The 16,921-nt window shown below is 36.1% G+C and overlaps 1 protein-coding gene across 1 annotated transcript in view; it reads left to right on the top strand.

Annotated features, from left to right (window-relative positions):
• Positions 1 to 16,921, top strand: part of TUSC3 (tumor suppressor candidate 3) — a 215,322-nt gene that overhangs the window by 124,538 nt on the left and 73,863 nt on the right. The window contains exon 7 of the mRNA XM_042936655.1: positions 4,014 to 4,103. Within this exon, the coding sequence (XP_042792589.1) occupies positions 4,014 to 4,103 (90 nt within the window). The remainder of the gene's footprint in view (positions 1 to 4,013; positions 4,104 to 16,921) is intronic.

The raw sequence follows: 16,921 nt of genomic DNA, 5'->3' as shown, positions 1-16,921 counted from the left end.
TAGAATGATTTTGAAAGGTATCCTTTCTTTTCTATTTTTTTGGAATAGTTTGAGAAGAATGGGTATTAATTCTTCTTTAAATGTATGGTGGAATTCACCTGAGAAGCCATCTGGTCCCGGTCATTAGTTTGTTGGGAGTTTTTTGATTACTGATTCAGTTTCTTTGCAAGTTATTGATCTGTTCCAATTCTCTCTTTATTCCTGTTTGTTTTGGTCATTTATGTTTCTAGGAACTTATCCATTTCTTCCATGTTGTCCAATTTGTTGGCATATAGTTTTTCATAATACTCTCTTATATGGTGTTGGTTGTTATTTCTCCTCTCTCATTTATGATTTTATTTATTTGGTTCCTTTCTCTCTTTGGTAAGTCTGGCTGGAGGTTTACCAGTTTTATTGATTTTTTTTTTTTTTTCAAAGAACCAACTCCTGGTTTCATTGATCTGTTCTATTGTTTTTTTGTTTTGTTTTGTTTTTAGTTTCTAGATAATTATTTCTGCTCTGATCTCTATTATTTCCTTCCTTTCGCTGGCTTTAGTCTTCTTTTACTATATTTTTTTCCTAACTCCTGTAGGTATAAGGTTAGGTTCTTTGAGATTTTTCTTGCTTCTTAAGGTAGGCCTGTATTGCTATATATTTCCCTCTTAGGGCCACTTTGTTACATCTCAAAGGTTTTGGACTTTTGTGGGTTCCCCCCCTTTCATTTGTTTCCTTGTATTTTTTAAAAATTTCTTCTCTGATTTCCTAGTTGACCATTCATTGTTTAGTAGCCTGTTTTTTAATTTATATATATTTGTGGTCTTTCCAGATATTTTCTTTTGGTGAACTTCTGATTTCATAGCATTGTGGTCAGAAAAGTTGCATGGTATGATTTCAGTTTTTTGTATTTATGGAAGCCTGATTTGTGACCTAATCTGTGATCTACTCTGGTGAATGTCCCATTTGTACTTGAAAAGAATGTGTATTCTGCTGTTTTAGGATGGAATGTCATGAATATATCTGTTATGTCCATCTAGTCCAGTGTGTCATTCAAAGCCATTGGTTCCTTATATATTTTCTGTTTAGATGATGTATTAATTTAAATGGGGTGTTAAACTCCCCTACTTTTATTGCCTTACTATCGATTAATTCCTTTTATGTTTGTTACTCTTTTATATATTTGGGTGCTCCCATGCTGAACACGTAAGTATTTACAATTATTATATCTTCTTGTTGGATTGTCCCCTTTATTGTGATATAGTGCCCTTTGTCTCCTAGTACAGTCTTTGTTTTAAAGTATAGTTTATCTTGGGGCGCCTGGGTGGCTCAGTCAGTTGAGCGTCCGACTTCAGCTCAGGTCATGATCTCGCGGTCCGTGGGTTCGAGCCCCGCGTCGGGCTCTGGGCTGATTGATGGCTCAGAGCCTGGAGCCTGCTTCCGATTCTGTGTCTCCCTCTCTCTCTGCCCCTCCCCCGTTCATGCTCTGTCTCAAAAATAAATAAACGTTAAAAAAAAAAAAAGTATAGTTTATCTGATAAAAGTATTGCTACTCTAGCTTTATTTTGACCTCCATTTGTGTGATAAATGTTTCTCCATACCCTCACTTTCAGTCTGTAGGTGTCTTTAGGTCTAAAATGATTCTCTTGTAGGTAGCATATATATGGATCTATATGTGTATCTATAGTGTTTTTTTAACCCATTGTGACACCTTATATTTTTGATTGGAGTGTTTAGTCCATTTAAATTCAAAGTAATGATAAGTGTTTATTGCCATCTTAATACTTGTTTTGTTGTTTCTGGAGATTTCTGTGACCCTCTCTTGTTTCTGTCACTTTTGGTGTTTCCTTTCCACTCTGAGTCCCCTTTAATATTACTTGCAGGGCTGATTTAGTGATCACGAACTTCTTTAGTTTTTGTTTGTGAAACTCTTTATCTCTCCTTCTAAACTGAATCACAGCCTTGCTGAATAGAGTATACTTGGCCGTAGATTTTTCCCACTCAGCACTTTGAGTATATATACCATGCCACTTCCTTCTGGCATGCCATATTTCTGTTGAGAAATCTTCAGCAGTCTTACCTTGTAAGTTAAGGACTTCTTTTGTCTTGTTTGTTTTAAGACTTTTTCTTTACCAGTATATTTTGCAAATTTAATTACAGTATGTCTTGGTATTGGCCTCCATTTATTGAGTTTGATTGGAGTTCTCTGTGCCTCCTGAATCTGGATGTCTGTTTCATTCTCCAGATTAGGGAAGTTTTCTGCTATTATTTCTTGAAATAAATTTTCTGGCCCCCTTTCTCTCTCTTCTTCTGGGACTCCTATAATATGAATGTTATTACACTTGATGGAGTCACTGAGTTCCCTAAGTCTGTTCTCATGTTCCATAATTCTTCTTCTCTCTCTCTTTTGTTCACCCTTATTTTCCATCATTTTATCTTCTAGTTCACTAATTTGTTCCTCTGCTTCTTCCAGCCTGCTGTTCATTGCATCAAGCCTGTTTCCAATCTTGGTCATCACATTTTTCATCTCTCAGGGATTCTTTTTTTTAACTCTTTTATCTCTATGGTAAGGGTCTCCCTGATGCCTTTTATTCTTTTCTTAAGCCCAGTGAGTTGCTTTAAATTCTCCATCAGGCACATTACTTATATCTGTTTTGCTTAGTTCTCTGGCTGTCGCCTTATCTTGTCCTTTCCTTTGGGATGCATTCCTCTGTCTTGGCACTTTGGTCTAAGTCTCTGCCTTCATCTGTGTATTAGAAAAGCCCGTTATGTTTTCTGCTGTTCAGCATAATGGCCTTATGAAGAGGAGATCATGTAGCACTTTAAGGAGTGTCTCTGGTGTGTGGTGCGTGCACTCTGCTGTTGTATTGTGGCTGCTCTAGCCTTCAGGCTGGTCGTCTGCAGGGGCTCTCCTCGCCTGCTGTGGGCAGTGGTTGGCCCTTGGCCTAGATGCGGCAAGTTTTAACTCTGGTGAAATGAGACCGGACGCCACCCTACCAGAACTGAAGCCCTGCAGAACTCTCTGTTTGGGGGACATGGTGTGCTGGTCTGGGGGAGGGGGCCCGCTCCGTTGGAACTGAGGCAAGCTTGACCGAGAAAGGCAGTCCCACCAGAGCGCAGGGGTGTGGGGCTTGGTGTAAGCAAGGTAAGCAGTCAGTATCAGAGCTGCGCTGCTTCCAGCAGGTGGTGTGTGTTTATGCTGAGGGGTGATGGAGGAAAATGGCTCCAGCCAGGTTGTTTGCCAGCCGTCTCTCCAGGAACAGGAGAGCTCTATCTCAGCCAAGTCCTCTGACCTTTACAGCTCTAGGCTTTAGGTCTCACGGTTGCAAGAACTCAGGAAATTCATTCCCTCTTGTTTTCTAAGCTAATGACTTTGGAAAACCATTCTCCTTGTTTTTTCCCCCTTTTCACGCTTGCTTACCCTCCCTCCCTCCCTTTCTTCCTCCTTCCCCTTCTCTCTCTCTCTCGCTCGCTCGCTCTCACTCTTTCCTTCAGTATGACCTCTTCTCTCCCTTTAGTTGTGGAGTTCTGTCAGTCTTCAGGTCAATTTTTGGGGTATTCAGGATGCTCTGATAGTTAATCCAGTCATGTTCATGGGACGAGAAGAGCCTAGAGTCATCCTCCTCCACTGCCTTCTTCTCTGAGTTGAGGTCTGTATATTTAAATGGGTTAAAAACATTCTTCATCTTCACTATTTTATAATATATATAATTGCCTTCAACTATGAATCTAGGTGGTTAATAACCTATGCTTTGGACTGTCTTTGGTTAGGACATATCAGATTGCCACTATGCCAGATGCTTTATATATGTTATTGAATTTAATTATTAACATCTTTAGCATGATTTTTATGCCTATTTTATAGATAAATATGAGAAGCCAGAAAATAAATAACTTACCCAAAGTCCCACAGTTAGTAAGTGAAAATCATGCCAATGGGTGAACTGATACATGATTTTTTAAATTTAGTTTCATGACCATTATATTTTTAAAATTCAGTATTCTGATATTCTTTAACTCACATATACACTGTTTTTCAGTGTATAGTCTTTGCTATGACTTCTGGCCAGATGTGGAATCATATCCGTGGACCTCCGTATGCTCATAAGAACCCACACAATGGACAAGTGGTAAGTGTGTGTTCTAAGCATCCAAATTTTGCACTTTAATCTTGTTTATATAGGGATCAGAAATTATGTTTACTATTTAGTGAGAAAGGATTTTATTTATAAATTATAAGTTTGTTCTTTCTCTTCTAATACTACCTCTGCTATATACATACACATATATACAATATATTGTTTTTGGGATGAGGACTGCTTTGCTGTTTAAGAAAATTAATGTACTGGGCCACCTGGGTGGCTCAGTTAGTTAAGCATCCGACTCAGTTTCAGCTCAGGTCATGACCTAACGGTTTCGTGAGTTCAAGCCCCACATCAGGCTCTGTGCTGATGGTGCAGAGCCTGCTTGGGATTCTCTCTGCCCCTCTCCTACTCATGCTGTGGCTCTCTCTCTCAAAGTGAATAAATAAACTTAAAAAAGAAAAAAAAATTAGTGTTCCTACCATATCGAATAGACATTCATAACCTACTCTTTCAACTTTACATATTGCTCTGGTAATAATATGTAATGCCAGCAGAGGAAATAGGAACAGTTTGTAGTCACTGTCCTATCAGTAGTAAATTTAATTTAGTTCAGAAGAGAGTAATTAAAACATCATTATGAACTCTGGTAGTCCTTGTATTAGAATGCTAACAATTGTTTGCTACAAAATTAAAAGTGACATTAATGAAATCAGTAGCCAAGTTAACATTAGTAACTACTACTGAATTTACTTATTTTGTTGCTTTCCTTTTTTAGGGTATTGTTTTCAGGAGGATTATTTCGGTTTTTTTTTTTTTTTTTTTTTTTTTTTGGTGAGTGGGATATATTGTAATAGATCAACTATCTTTGGGGCTTAGTATTTATTAGGTTGGTGATGATTAACTGTTTAAAAATGTAATTTTTTCTGTAACTTTTTCATTGGAAAACATACAGATTTGGAGAAAATAATGTCATGACAACCCTCATATACCCGTGGCCAAACAATTACTAGCTCATAACCAATCCTTGTTTCATCCAGTCCCCCGCTCCATTCTCTTTACCTGCTGTTGGATTCTTTTGAAAGAAGTGCTCAATGTCATTTCATTTCATACAGAAATACTGTAGTAAGTATCCCTAAAAGATAAGGCCTTTGAAAATCATAACCATGTTACTGCAATCACCTAGGATAATAAATTCTTAATTTCTAAAATTGTGGTTCTGAATAAAATTTTCATATGGCAATATAGTTATAAATTCTCTATAAGTATAGATGATAACATAACCTTAGGAGATTTATTCTTCACTGCTCACAATACTTGAAATATGTTTAATATTAAAGCCAACAAGTTATTTATTTCTTCTTCCTACATTGTGACTTTCTTTAAACTTCTTTGTGTAACTCTATAATATAAGGATATAATACACTTTATTCAATTGCCTGTTCCTTGACTGCCTAGTTGCTAATTGCCAGGTTAGATACTACATAATAATCAATTTGGCCTCATATTTTTGTGAACGTACTGAGATTTCTCCTAAAGATGGCAATGATACGGAGTCAGAGTTAGTTTCTTTGGATGCTCAGCTGCCGTTGTCATTTAGACATGGGTTTTGCTACGTGTATGTTTTTGAAGTCTGTCACTACTTAGAAGAATTGAATGTTTTTAATATTCAAATTGAATTATTTTAAAGAAAAATAATTGGAAATATTTTTCAAGCAAGTCTTTCTGACCATCCTGTTGGAAAGTGTAGTCCTTTCTTTCTCCCCAGTGCCCGCACTATCTCCCTTTTCTGTGTTAATTTTTCTTCATAGCACTTTATCATCTTCTAACATGCTGTGTTATCTACTTATTTTGTATTATTTTTGTGTGTGCCTGACTTTTGTCATGACACCAGTAAGATATAAGCACCCGACAGCATGACTTTCTATCGGTTTTTGTCACTGATATTTTCGTATTACATAAAGAACGTCCTGACACAAAGATTTGGTCACTGTTATGTTCATGATACCTAAACATGTAAATTTAGGAAATCTTCTAAGTTTATCATTACTGTCTTTTAACATTCTTTTAAAAGAATATTCCTTAGGTTGAAAGCATTAAGCATTGCTTTTTATATTGTTCGATTTGTTCAAGTATATGGAAAATTAATCAACATTCCTATGAAATGTGGTAACTTCTCTACTCTTCAGCGGTTTTAGCTAGGATCCCTATAATAAAATACATAATTATAAGAGAAAAACACATTTATTAACATGTATACCGCCTGCATACATAGGAGGTACTCAGGGAAAAATTTGTAAACACACAGAGATGACTTAACGTACATGCTCAAATACCATCGTTAGTGAAAGAGAGACAGAAATGTGTGGAGGGGAGGCCACTTTTGTGGAGGTGACCAGGAAAAGTAAGATGTGTTACGCAGATTTAAGTCACAGGTGCCTTCCTTCCATTCATAAGGGTCTAAAGTTGTCTCCAGAAATTTACCTTTGTCCTTCCTGGTAAGGGGGGAGGAGGGACACCTTTGTAGATGTATATGCTGCTTTTAGCCAGATTGGGGAGGGCAGAATGCTTTTGTTGTATCTGCTTGTTGGTTGCCTTCAGCTCAAAATAATCCTTATGATGGGGGAGTATGGGGCAAGCTGAGGGCAAAATATGGGCTGACACACTGCCTCATCCCCAGGTGGAGTATGTGTGATATTCCTAGGACACCCCTGGCTGCCCAAGAACAAAGGAACGGGGTTTAAGTGCTTGGCCATGATAATGTGGGAGACTAAGACAAATGAAAAACTAAATTCCCTTACTACCTGTAGCCCATTGAGAAGTCCTTGAAACTGGCAGAGTGACCTCCCTCTAGGAGCTAGCTACCTCAATGATGACACTTTGCCAGCGGCAAAAGAGAACCTTAGTTTAACATTATCCCAACCTGGAGGATCCTGTAAGTCTACTTCATTTTTCTCACTGCCCCAAGATATATGCTGGCAATCAGACTCCAGGCTTATGCTCCGCCTCCATATACATCTGAAGGGTCTCATGACTGAGGTTTTATTAAACGGTGATAAGTGGTGTTTCCCTAGCAACAGCTAGCCCCTCAAGGTCCTGGAAACTTGGCGTCCAAAATTTCTTAGAGCATAACTCTATCCCTGACCTCCTCCCAACCAACCTGAGGGTGTATAATGAGTTACCCATCACAACCCTAAGGGTTGTGTACAACCAGGAAGAGTACAGCTCTTCCTGCCCATGAGTCCTGTCCCCATGCTTTAATAAAATTACCTTTTTGTACCAAAGACATCTTCCAGAATTCTTTCTTGGCCGTCGGCTCTGCACCACCCCACCATGCTCCCAAAACTTCATCATTGACACCAGTGGCATATTTTGAAGTGTCATTTTCTGCTACCCTTCATTCTTACTGTAATCTCTATTAATATTTCAACTACTGCTTTTCTAATACATGTAGTTTACTGTAGTTTACATGTAGTTAATACAAAACATGTAGTTCATTATTCCATGTAGTTTACTGGAGTAAGCTTCTAAAATGTTTGTGCTCATAGCGGTGATGACGGTGGATATGACCTGTTGCTTACTCAGTGCATGTGAGGCACTACACTTCATAGCTGAATATTTTGGGCTACCAGATGAGTATTCCTGAAACATAACTTGTTATAGGTATAATATTAATATGTGTATGGAACTGAGATACCAGTATCTCAAGAGCCTCTCCATTTCCTGACTGTTATAATTCTGCTTTTTTACCTTGATAACTCTACTGCTTTGCAAAAAAACTCAGTATTAGCATGTTTGCACTGTTGCTTGTTTCCTAAATATATGCTTTATTTTGCTGCTTCCATTCCTGGAGTGTTCTCTGTATCTCTCAGATCTCACCTGATTTGCCATCCTGCTGAGATGTGTTAGTTCTTAATTACATTGGAAGTGCTCCCTACTTTCTTTATATATCTATTAACATGTAGTTAGTCCACTTATATATCTATGCATTTTTAGTATATTTTTTTATTGATTCATATATTCTATTTTTTACTTTATTGTTTTATGTTTCAAGTTTTTATTGAAATTCCAGATAATTAACATACAGTGTAATACTAGTTTCAGGACTAAAGTGATTCATCACTTACATATAATACCCAGTGTCCATCATAACAAGTACCCTCCTTAATGCCCGTCACCCATCTAGCCCATCCCCCCACCTACCTCCCCTTCAGCAACCCTCAGTTTGTTCTCTGCAGTTAAGAGTCTATTTTGTGGTTTGCCTCCCTCTTCCCCCCACCCCATGTTCAACTGTTTTGTTTCTTAAATTCTACATTTGAGTAAAATTATATGATATTTGTCTTTCTCTGACATAGATCCCATTTTAGTCAAGCCCTTAGACATACAGAGTTTCTCCTAAGCTATTTTTTATCTTTACAACTTGCATTTAGCTTGTTCTCAATAAATGTTTTATTAAATGTTTATAAGGTTTCATACTGGGAAATTTTTGTTTCTTAAATTGGATTATCTTAATTCTCCTTTTAATTTTTTTTCTCACTAGTCAGAAGAATAATAGGATTAACATGTCACTGTTAATTCAGCATCAACCAGTTACTGACCTTAATGTGACAGGAACATTTACAGTTCAGAGTAGAGACACATTTTCTTTATTTAGAAAATTATTTGTTTTTCAGGTAGAGATTGGTGTGGCTCTTAGGAAAAGGAACTCTGATGGCTCAGAGGAACACATTAAGAGAATTTTCTGTATTTTGAAAGGGAAAAACATTTCCTTCTTATGTACCTCTTTTAACATATTTATCGTAACTTTCAGCAACTTAATAAAAATGATAGAAATGATGAAATTGAAACCATAGCCAAGGTATTTAAAAAAATGAATTCTGTTCCAAACTCTTCACCCCCTTGTATTTCACAAAAATATAAAGGTCTTAGAAATTCTGGAGTTTCTTGCTACAGAAACAATTGCATGAGAGATGTGGCTATAGTTGTAGGTTTATGTGAAATGCTAACTGCTTAGCAGTGTAGAAAGGGCTTATTATAGCATCGAGTAAAGGGGAAGCTGAATGTTGCCTAGGAGTATGTAGCTTTTTTCTTGTTCTGCATTTTAACATATTCCAGCAAAATTTCTCTTCCTGCCTTTTTATATGCATAATGTCAACATACAGTGAAACAGGAAATTACGGTTTAAGTTTTGTTTTAATGAATTGATTTACATAATAATGTGTTTTCATATTACTGAAACAAAATAGAAGATTAACTTTGCTTTACAAAATGAAATGGTTACTGGTACAGAACTTTAATGATTGCTCATTAGAATGATAATAGTGAATGTTTTTCTTTATAATAGATGTATTTAAATTTTAAGATATAACTTAAAAATTAGCACTATCCTTCTTTGGTAATTTCTTCATATTTTAACCTATATTTCTAAAGAGAAATTACCATGTAGCATTTGTGTTATTATAAAGAGGCTATTTACCTCTTCCATTGGTATGGAATAAAATGACAAAGGGAACCTCCACTCACATTTTAAAGACTTATTTGTAGGTAACTATTATACACAAAGATCAGCTAGTTGAGTTGTAATTTTTGTTCAGTTTTGCTAAGTTACAGAAATGTTTTATTTCAACTGTATCTTAGGTGGTCAGAAGAATTTGTGTTAAAATTATTCATGAAGGATTATTTCAGTGTTATGTTAAAGTGAAGTAACTGTGTAAATACTTTAGGATTGTGCCATGAAGATCTCTGTGATTTCCCAAAATAGTGGATTTTTTTTTTCCTGCTTTTCTCTGAGGTTGTAAATTCTAAATAGAATTCTGGGTGATGATGAGATCTTTTGTGCCACATATTAATTACATAATGAGATTGACATTTCTCTGTATAAGTAAGTTTTTAATAGAATTTGGCTTTATAACATCTAGTGTTACATTTTTTAAGCACAAAAGCCACATTAGTTATTAAAAGGCTTATTTTTTTTTCTCCTTCAGACTGACAGTTTTTACTTAGGGCACTGATTTATTAGATATACATCGGTATTATCACGTGACATTTTAAATTTCAAGTTATACTTTAGGAAATCTACAGGAAATTCAAATGCATAAGAACAGTAAGACAGTGTTGAAAGAGAAGTGCAAAGCTAACTCTAACTTTAGGTCACCAGATTTCAAAACCTACTTTAAAGCCGCATTAACTAAGATGGCATTTTATTCATTGAAGGATAAACAAATAGACCAATTTAACAGAATGAGTTTTCACAAACCTATGAACACATATATGGCTACAGTGACACCATAATACTGTGTGGAAGCATAAACATATGAAAAAGATTTCAACCTTATTATTACTTTATTAAGTATGTGAAAGTTAAAACACAATAAGGTGCTGCACTACATTTACCATAATGATTAAAATCAATAGCACTGATACCAAACAGAGTTTCAGTCACTAGAATAGGAAGTGGTTCAAGCAATTTAAAAGCTGACAGCATGTAGTAAAACTGATCAGACTCCTACCCATGATCCTGAAATTTCATTTCATAAATGTATATTCAGGAGAAATGCATGGAAATGATTGCCAAATGCAGTGTACAAAATGTTAATAGCATTATTCTTAATAGTCCCAGAGTGGCAACAACCCAAATGTCTATCAAGAGAATGATTAAATAAATCATAGTACAAACTGTGGAATGTATGTAACTACTTTTTACTTAGAACAAAAAGAACTGATTTCAACAATGAAATGTTAAGTGAAAGAAGCCTGGCACAAAAAAATGTATTTAACTTCACAACCAGGCAGAACTTATCTGTGTGTTAAATGTTAGAAAAGTAGTCGTAGTCCCTTTGAGCTGTGTGAGTTGTAGCTAGAATGGGACATGAGACAGCTTCTCGACATCTATCTCTTCATTTAGGTGATATATTCACAGGTGCTATCAGTTTGTGAAATTCATCTAACTGTAAACTTGTGAAATAGGAACTTTTCTGTGTGCATGCTATTATACTTCTACAAACATTCTTCTGTACTCTGCAAACTGAAGTCGTTGACAGAAGAAATTGAAGATAAACACAAACAAATGGAAAGATACACCGTGATCATGAGTAGGAAGAATTAACGCTAAGAGGTCTGTACTACCCAAAGCAATCTGTAGCTTTAGTACAACCCCTATCAAAATACGAAGGGCCTATTTCTCAGAAGTAGAACAAAGAAATCTAAAATTTGTATGGAACCACAAAAGAAAGCAATCTTTTTTTTTTTTTAATTTTTTTTTTTTTTAACATTTATTTATTTTTGAGACAGAGAGAGACAGAGCATGAACGGGGGAGGGTCAGAGAGAGGGAGACACAGAATCTGAAACAGGCTCCAGACTCTGAGCTGTCAGCACAGAGCCCGACGCGGGGCTCGAACTCATGGACCGCGAGATCATGACCTGAGCCGAAGTCAGACGCTTAACCAACCGAGCCACCCAGGCGCCCCAAGAAAGCAATCTTAAGAAAGAAAAACAAAGCTGGAGGTATCAGGCTCCCTGATTTCAAACTGTACTACCGAGCTATGTCATCAAAATACTGTAGTACGAGCACAAAAACACACAAATCAATGGAGCTGATTAGAAAATCTGAAAATAAGCCCATTTGTATATGGTCAATTCATCTTTGACAAAGGAGGCAAGAACATACAATGGTGAAAAAGATGGTCTCTTCATGGTGTTGGGAAAACTGGACAGCTGCAAAAGGATGAAATGGGACCACTTTCTTATACCATACAAAAAATAAACTCAAAAGGAATTGAAGACTTCAATATAAGTCTGGAAAATAAAATTCTTAAAAGGTAACATAGTATTAGACATTGGTCTGAGCAATATTTTTTTAGATCTGTTTCTTTAGAGAAGAGCAAAAAAGACAAAAATCAACAAACAGGACTATATCAAGCAAAAAAGCTTTTACACAGCAAAGGAAATCATCAACAAATGAAATTGCAACTACTGGATGGGAGAAGATACTTACAAATGATATATTTGATAAGGGATTAATATCCCAAATACATAGAAAACTCACACAGCTCAGTATCAGAAAAAATATACCATTTAAAAAATGGGCCATTTAAAAACTGAACAGACACAGTTCTCCAAAGAAGACATACAGATGACCAACAGGTACATGAAAAGATGCTCAGAGCCACTAATCATGAGGGAAATGCACAGCAAAACCACAAAGAGATATCATCCCAGACACGTGAGAATGGATGGTATCACAATGACAGAAAATAACCAGTGTTAGCAGGAGGAAAGGGAACCCTGATGCACAGTTGATGGGAACACAAAATGGTGACACCAGTGTGGAAAATCGTAGGGATGTTTCTCAACTACAAAATAGAACTGTGTGATCCAGCAGTTGCACTTCCGGGTATTTACCCAAAGAAGAAGACACTAATTTGAAATGACATATGCACCCCTATGTTTCTTGCAGGGTTATTTACAACAGCCAAGATATAGACACAGTCTAAGTGTTCCCTGTTAGGTGAATGGATAAAGTTGTGGTATGTACACACATACACAGTGGAATTTTAGCTATAAAAAGAATGAATTCTTGTCATTTGGCAACATGGAGGAACCTTGAGGATATTATGCTAAGTGAAGTATGTCAGAGCAAGACAAAAGGCAAATACCTATGTGGAATCTAAAAAACAAATGAACAAACAAAGCGGAAACAGAGGGGATGGTTGCCAGAGGGGAGAAGGGAGAGGTTGGGAGATGCGTGGAATAGGGGAAGAGCATTAAAAGGTACCGACTTCTGATTATAAAATTAGGGTAATGCAATGTATCGCATAGGAAATACAGTTAACAATATTTTAACAATTTTTTATGTGACAGATTGTAGCTAGTTGTTACTTTGTTCATTTCATCATGTTAATAAGTAGGGGATCACTATGTTACACACTGGAAGGTAATATAATATTATTCAATGGCGCTTAAATAATGAAAAATGTTTTAAATACATGCTTCAAACAATACATGCTTTGAATGCTAATAATTCTGAGTTCAACTCTACCACATATTTTTTTGTAGATGAGTTTGTCTAATAATAAAACTTACCTAATAGGTTGCTCTAGAATCTTTTCCTCATCACATGTTTGGTAAACACTGCGTCTAATATTATTCATGTAGAAGTGTATGGTACATATTCATTGATTAAAAAAAACTTATTTAATTTTGTTTAACCTGGTGCCTTTCAACTTAATTTTGCCTCCATCTTAACGTAGCTACTAGACACACTCCAGGAAATGCTAGGATATAACATGTCAAGTGCTTTGGTGTGCAGTAGCTAATAGATGTTGAGTAACAATACTATGAGGTCAGAGAGAGCAGGTCTTTTACAAGTGAGGAAAAGTAACATTTCAAGAGAGAGTAATATAGCCAGAATTAGAATGGTGGGTCTCGTAACATGATAAAGAGTCATTCATGGACTAAATTGATGATAATTAGACTCAGTTATTTTTAAATATATATGTCTAAATTGTTAGTAACAGTGGTTAATGTTTGAATCTTGCCGATAAAATCCATGTTAAAATTTTGCCTGAAATGCTAAGAAATCTGAGTCCCTGAACAATCTGAATCAGGGATGATGCCTCCTATTTTCTGCGTAAAGATTGCTTAATTAAATATGGGGTGAAGGTCATGAGACCTCTGTATTCTTGGCAAACATGATCCTTTTAAATATGACCAGGGCCTAATAAGGCCCTAGAGACTTAAAGATATGTGAGGCTAGGTATAGTCCAAAAAAGTTATCATTTACTTCCACGTTGTTTTTCTTTACTATCTGATTCTTCTAATTATTTTTTGAAATAGGATACTTTGCCTTCTTGTATTTCAGCCTTTGCTTTTAAAATTTACCCTTTGATCATAAAATAATAAGTGCTCGTTTTGGAGATTTAGAAAATTACAAAATATATGTATCAGAAAATGGTACCACCTTATAGTTTCTTATCAAGGGGAAAGAATATATTATGTAGTTAAGCAAAGTGCTATCTATAGGTAGTAGATTAAAGAGAATGTTCTTGTGTTAAACTGTAAAGGCATGACAAATATCAAATGCAGAACATTAAAAACCAGGCTAGCCATTCAGAATATGAGCAGAGAGCTTAAAAAGCCACTGAGAATTGAATGGCTTTTTCTTGCATCAAATAAATACCTCCTACATACACACAGTTGAACAAAGGGAATGAGTCTGTATCTATTCCCAAGATGAGACTATAAAAAGATGATAGTGAAACAGAAGAGAGAGATTCAGGGTTAAGACGATACACCTGATGTATCACCTTACATGATGATGTATCATGTATCATGTATCACGTACATGTATCATGATCGCCTGATACACCTTATCCTTCCTTCTGGTTATGACACTGGTAGAGATTCAGCAGAATGCAAAACTTGAAACAGAATTACAAAGCAAAGCAAAGGATCCCTAATGCCAAAGTTCTGGAGAACTTCCATTAACATCCAGGATCGTTTGAAGTGGACATTGGTGTACAGTTTCTTTGTGTTTAAGAACTTCATCAAAGTTCACTGTATGTTTTCATTAATATGCTTTCATGTATTTTACTTATCCCCCAGAAATACTGTTTCACTTCACATGCCATATCTCTTTTATCTTGCCAGAGTGTTTTGTGTGTTATTTCATCCTATTATGGCTCTGTTGGGCTATTCTTGGGGAATATGAGTTGTCGACAGATGCACATGAAGAGCCATGGTTCTTTATGTATAACACTATTAAGTAATGTTTCAGAAGCATAAGCTTCACACCTAGTATTATTTCTCCCATACTTGATATATTTGGAACCATGTAACACTAGATGAGTGTTGACAGAACTTTTCCTGATTTGTAAACTTTCAAGATAGGTATAAATGATTTTGGTTCCAATGCTACATTAAACTTGAGTGCCCTTATATATTCATTCATTCGCTCCTTCCCTTCCTCTTTCTGTCTTTCTGTATTTCAAGTTACTTAACATACAGTGCAATATTGCTTTCGGGAGTAGAATTCATTGATTCACCACTTACATACAAAACCCAGGGCTCTTGACAACAAGTGCCCTCCTTAGTACCCATCACCCATCTCACCCATCTTCCACCCACCTCCCTCCATCAACCCTCAGTTTTTTCTCTACCATTAAGGGCCTCTGGTGGTTTGTTTCCCTCTCTTCTCTTTCCCCCTACCCCTTCCTATATGTTTATCTGCTGTTTCTTAAATTTCACATACGAGTGAAATCATATGGTATTTGTCTTTCACTGATTGATTTATTTCGCTTAGCATAATGCATTCTAGCTCCATCCACGCCATTGCAAATGGCAAGATTTCAATCTTTCTGATGGCTGAGCAATATTCCATTACACACACACACACACACACACACACCACCTCTCCTTTATCCATTCATCAGTCGATGGACATTTGGACTGTCTCCGTAGTTTGGCTGTTGTTGGCTATATGCTGCTTTAAACATTGAGGTGCATGTACCCCTTCAATTCTGTATTTTTGTACCTTTTGAGTAAATGCCTAACAGCGCAATTACTGGATCATAGGATAGTTCTATTTTTAATTTTTTGAAGAACTTCCATACTGGTCTCCAGACCTGTTGCACCAGTGTGCATTCCCACCAACAGTGCAAGAGGGTTCCCCTTTCTCTGCATCCTCCCAACACCCGTTGCTTCTCGTGGTGTTAATTTTAGCCATTCTGACAGGTGTGAGGTGGAGTCTCATTGTGGTTTTGACTTGTATTTCCCTGATGATGAGTGATGTTGAGCATCTCTTCATGTGTCTCTTAGCCATCTGGCTGTCTTCTTTGGAAAAGTGTCTGTTCAAGTCTTCTGCCCATTTCTTAACTGGGTTTTTGGTTTTTTGGGGAAGAGTGTTGAGTCTGAAAAGTTCTTTATAGATTTTGGATAGTACCCCTTTAGCAGGTATGTTGTTTGTGTATTTTAATAAACCCATTAGTTGTTTAATATATATTGAAGACATCCATGCTTTCAAAACTTAATATATTAACCAATAAGCAAAATGGAGAAAAATAATTTTTTTCTACTTATAAAAACTTAAAATATAAACGATACAAGAATATCATGAAGGCATACCACAATCCAAAGCATAAAAAACAATTTGTATGTAAAATGAGGGAAAGGTACAGGGAAAATCTCCTAAATATCAAAATGCACTGTCAGATACTGCAATCACCTGACAAGAGATATTATTTTGAGATACAATAGTTCCAAACAATTTAGGTGCCATAGAGATTACGATAATAATAATTCACATGTTTCTTCTTCATATGTGAGGCTTGAGATACTTTGTGTGAATCGAAAAGCTGTAGGACTCCTTAAGAACAGCAGAAATTGATAGTACTTAATATGTGTGCAATCTTACACACTTTTTATACTATTATTTTTTTTTAAAAAAAGGCTGTCCCATTTTTGGTCCCTTAGAAGTTTGAGTGGATGCGAATAAATTGTGGGTACTAGTTTGCACATTCAATTAACTTGAACCTAAGCAGATCTGTACTTCGGTGAAAGAGTACAGTGGTATGATGCAGTATCATTTAACTGGAAAGGATTCCTGAAGACTCACTGTTTACATTTTGAACCTGAAACTGTAACTTAAAGATTGAATAAGTAAATAAGTTGCCAGAAAAATTCCAGATATACAGTGAGTGGCAACTTACTTCACAGTGTTCCCTTTTGTTGTTCGTCGAAAAAAAAAAAAATGACAATTTTCGAAAAATGCAATTGTCGAAAAAAAAATAGTGAAAAGAAACTAATGTTACCTAACTTTCAAGGCTTTTGACAGATTCTTGTGAGATGTGATGTCGGACACAATAATTTT

The sequence above is a fragment of the Panthera leo genome, chromosome B1 (assembly GCF_018350215.1).
Source record: "Panthera leo isolate Ple1 chromosome B1, P.leo_Ple1_pat1.1, whole genome shotgun sequence".
Classification (NCBI taxonomy): Eukaryota; Metazoa; Chordata; class Mammalia; order Carnivora; family Felidae; genus Panthera; species Panthera leo.
This window is presented reverse-complemented; position numbering and strand designations above follow the sequence as displayed.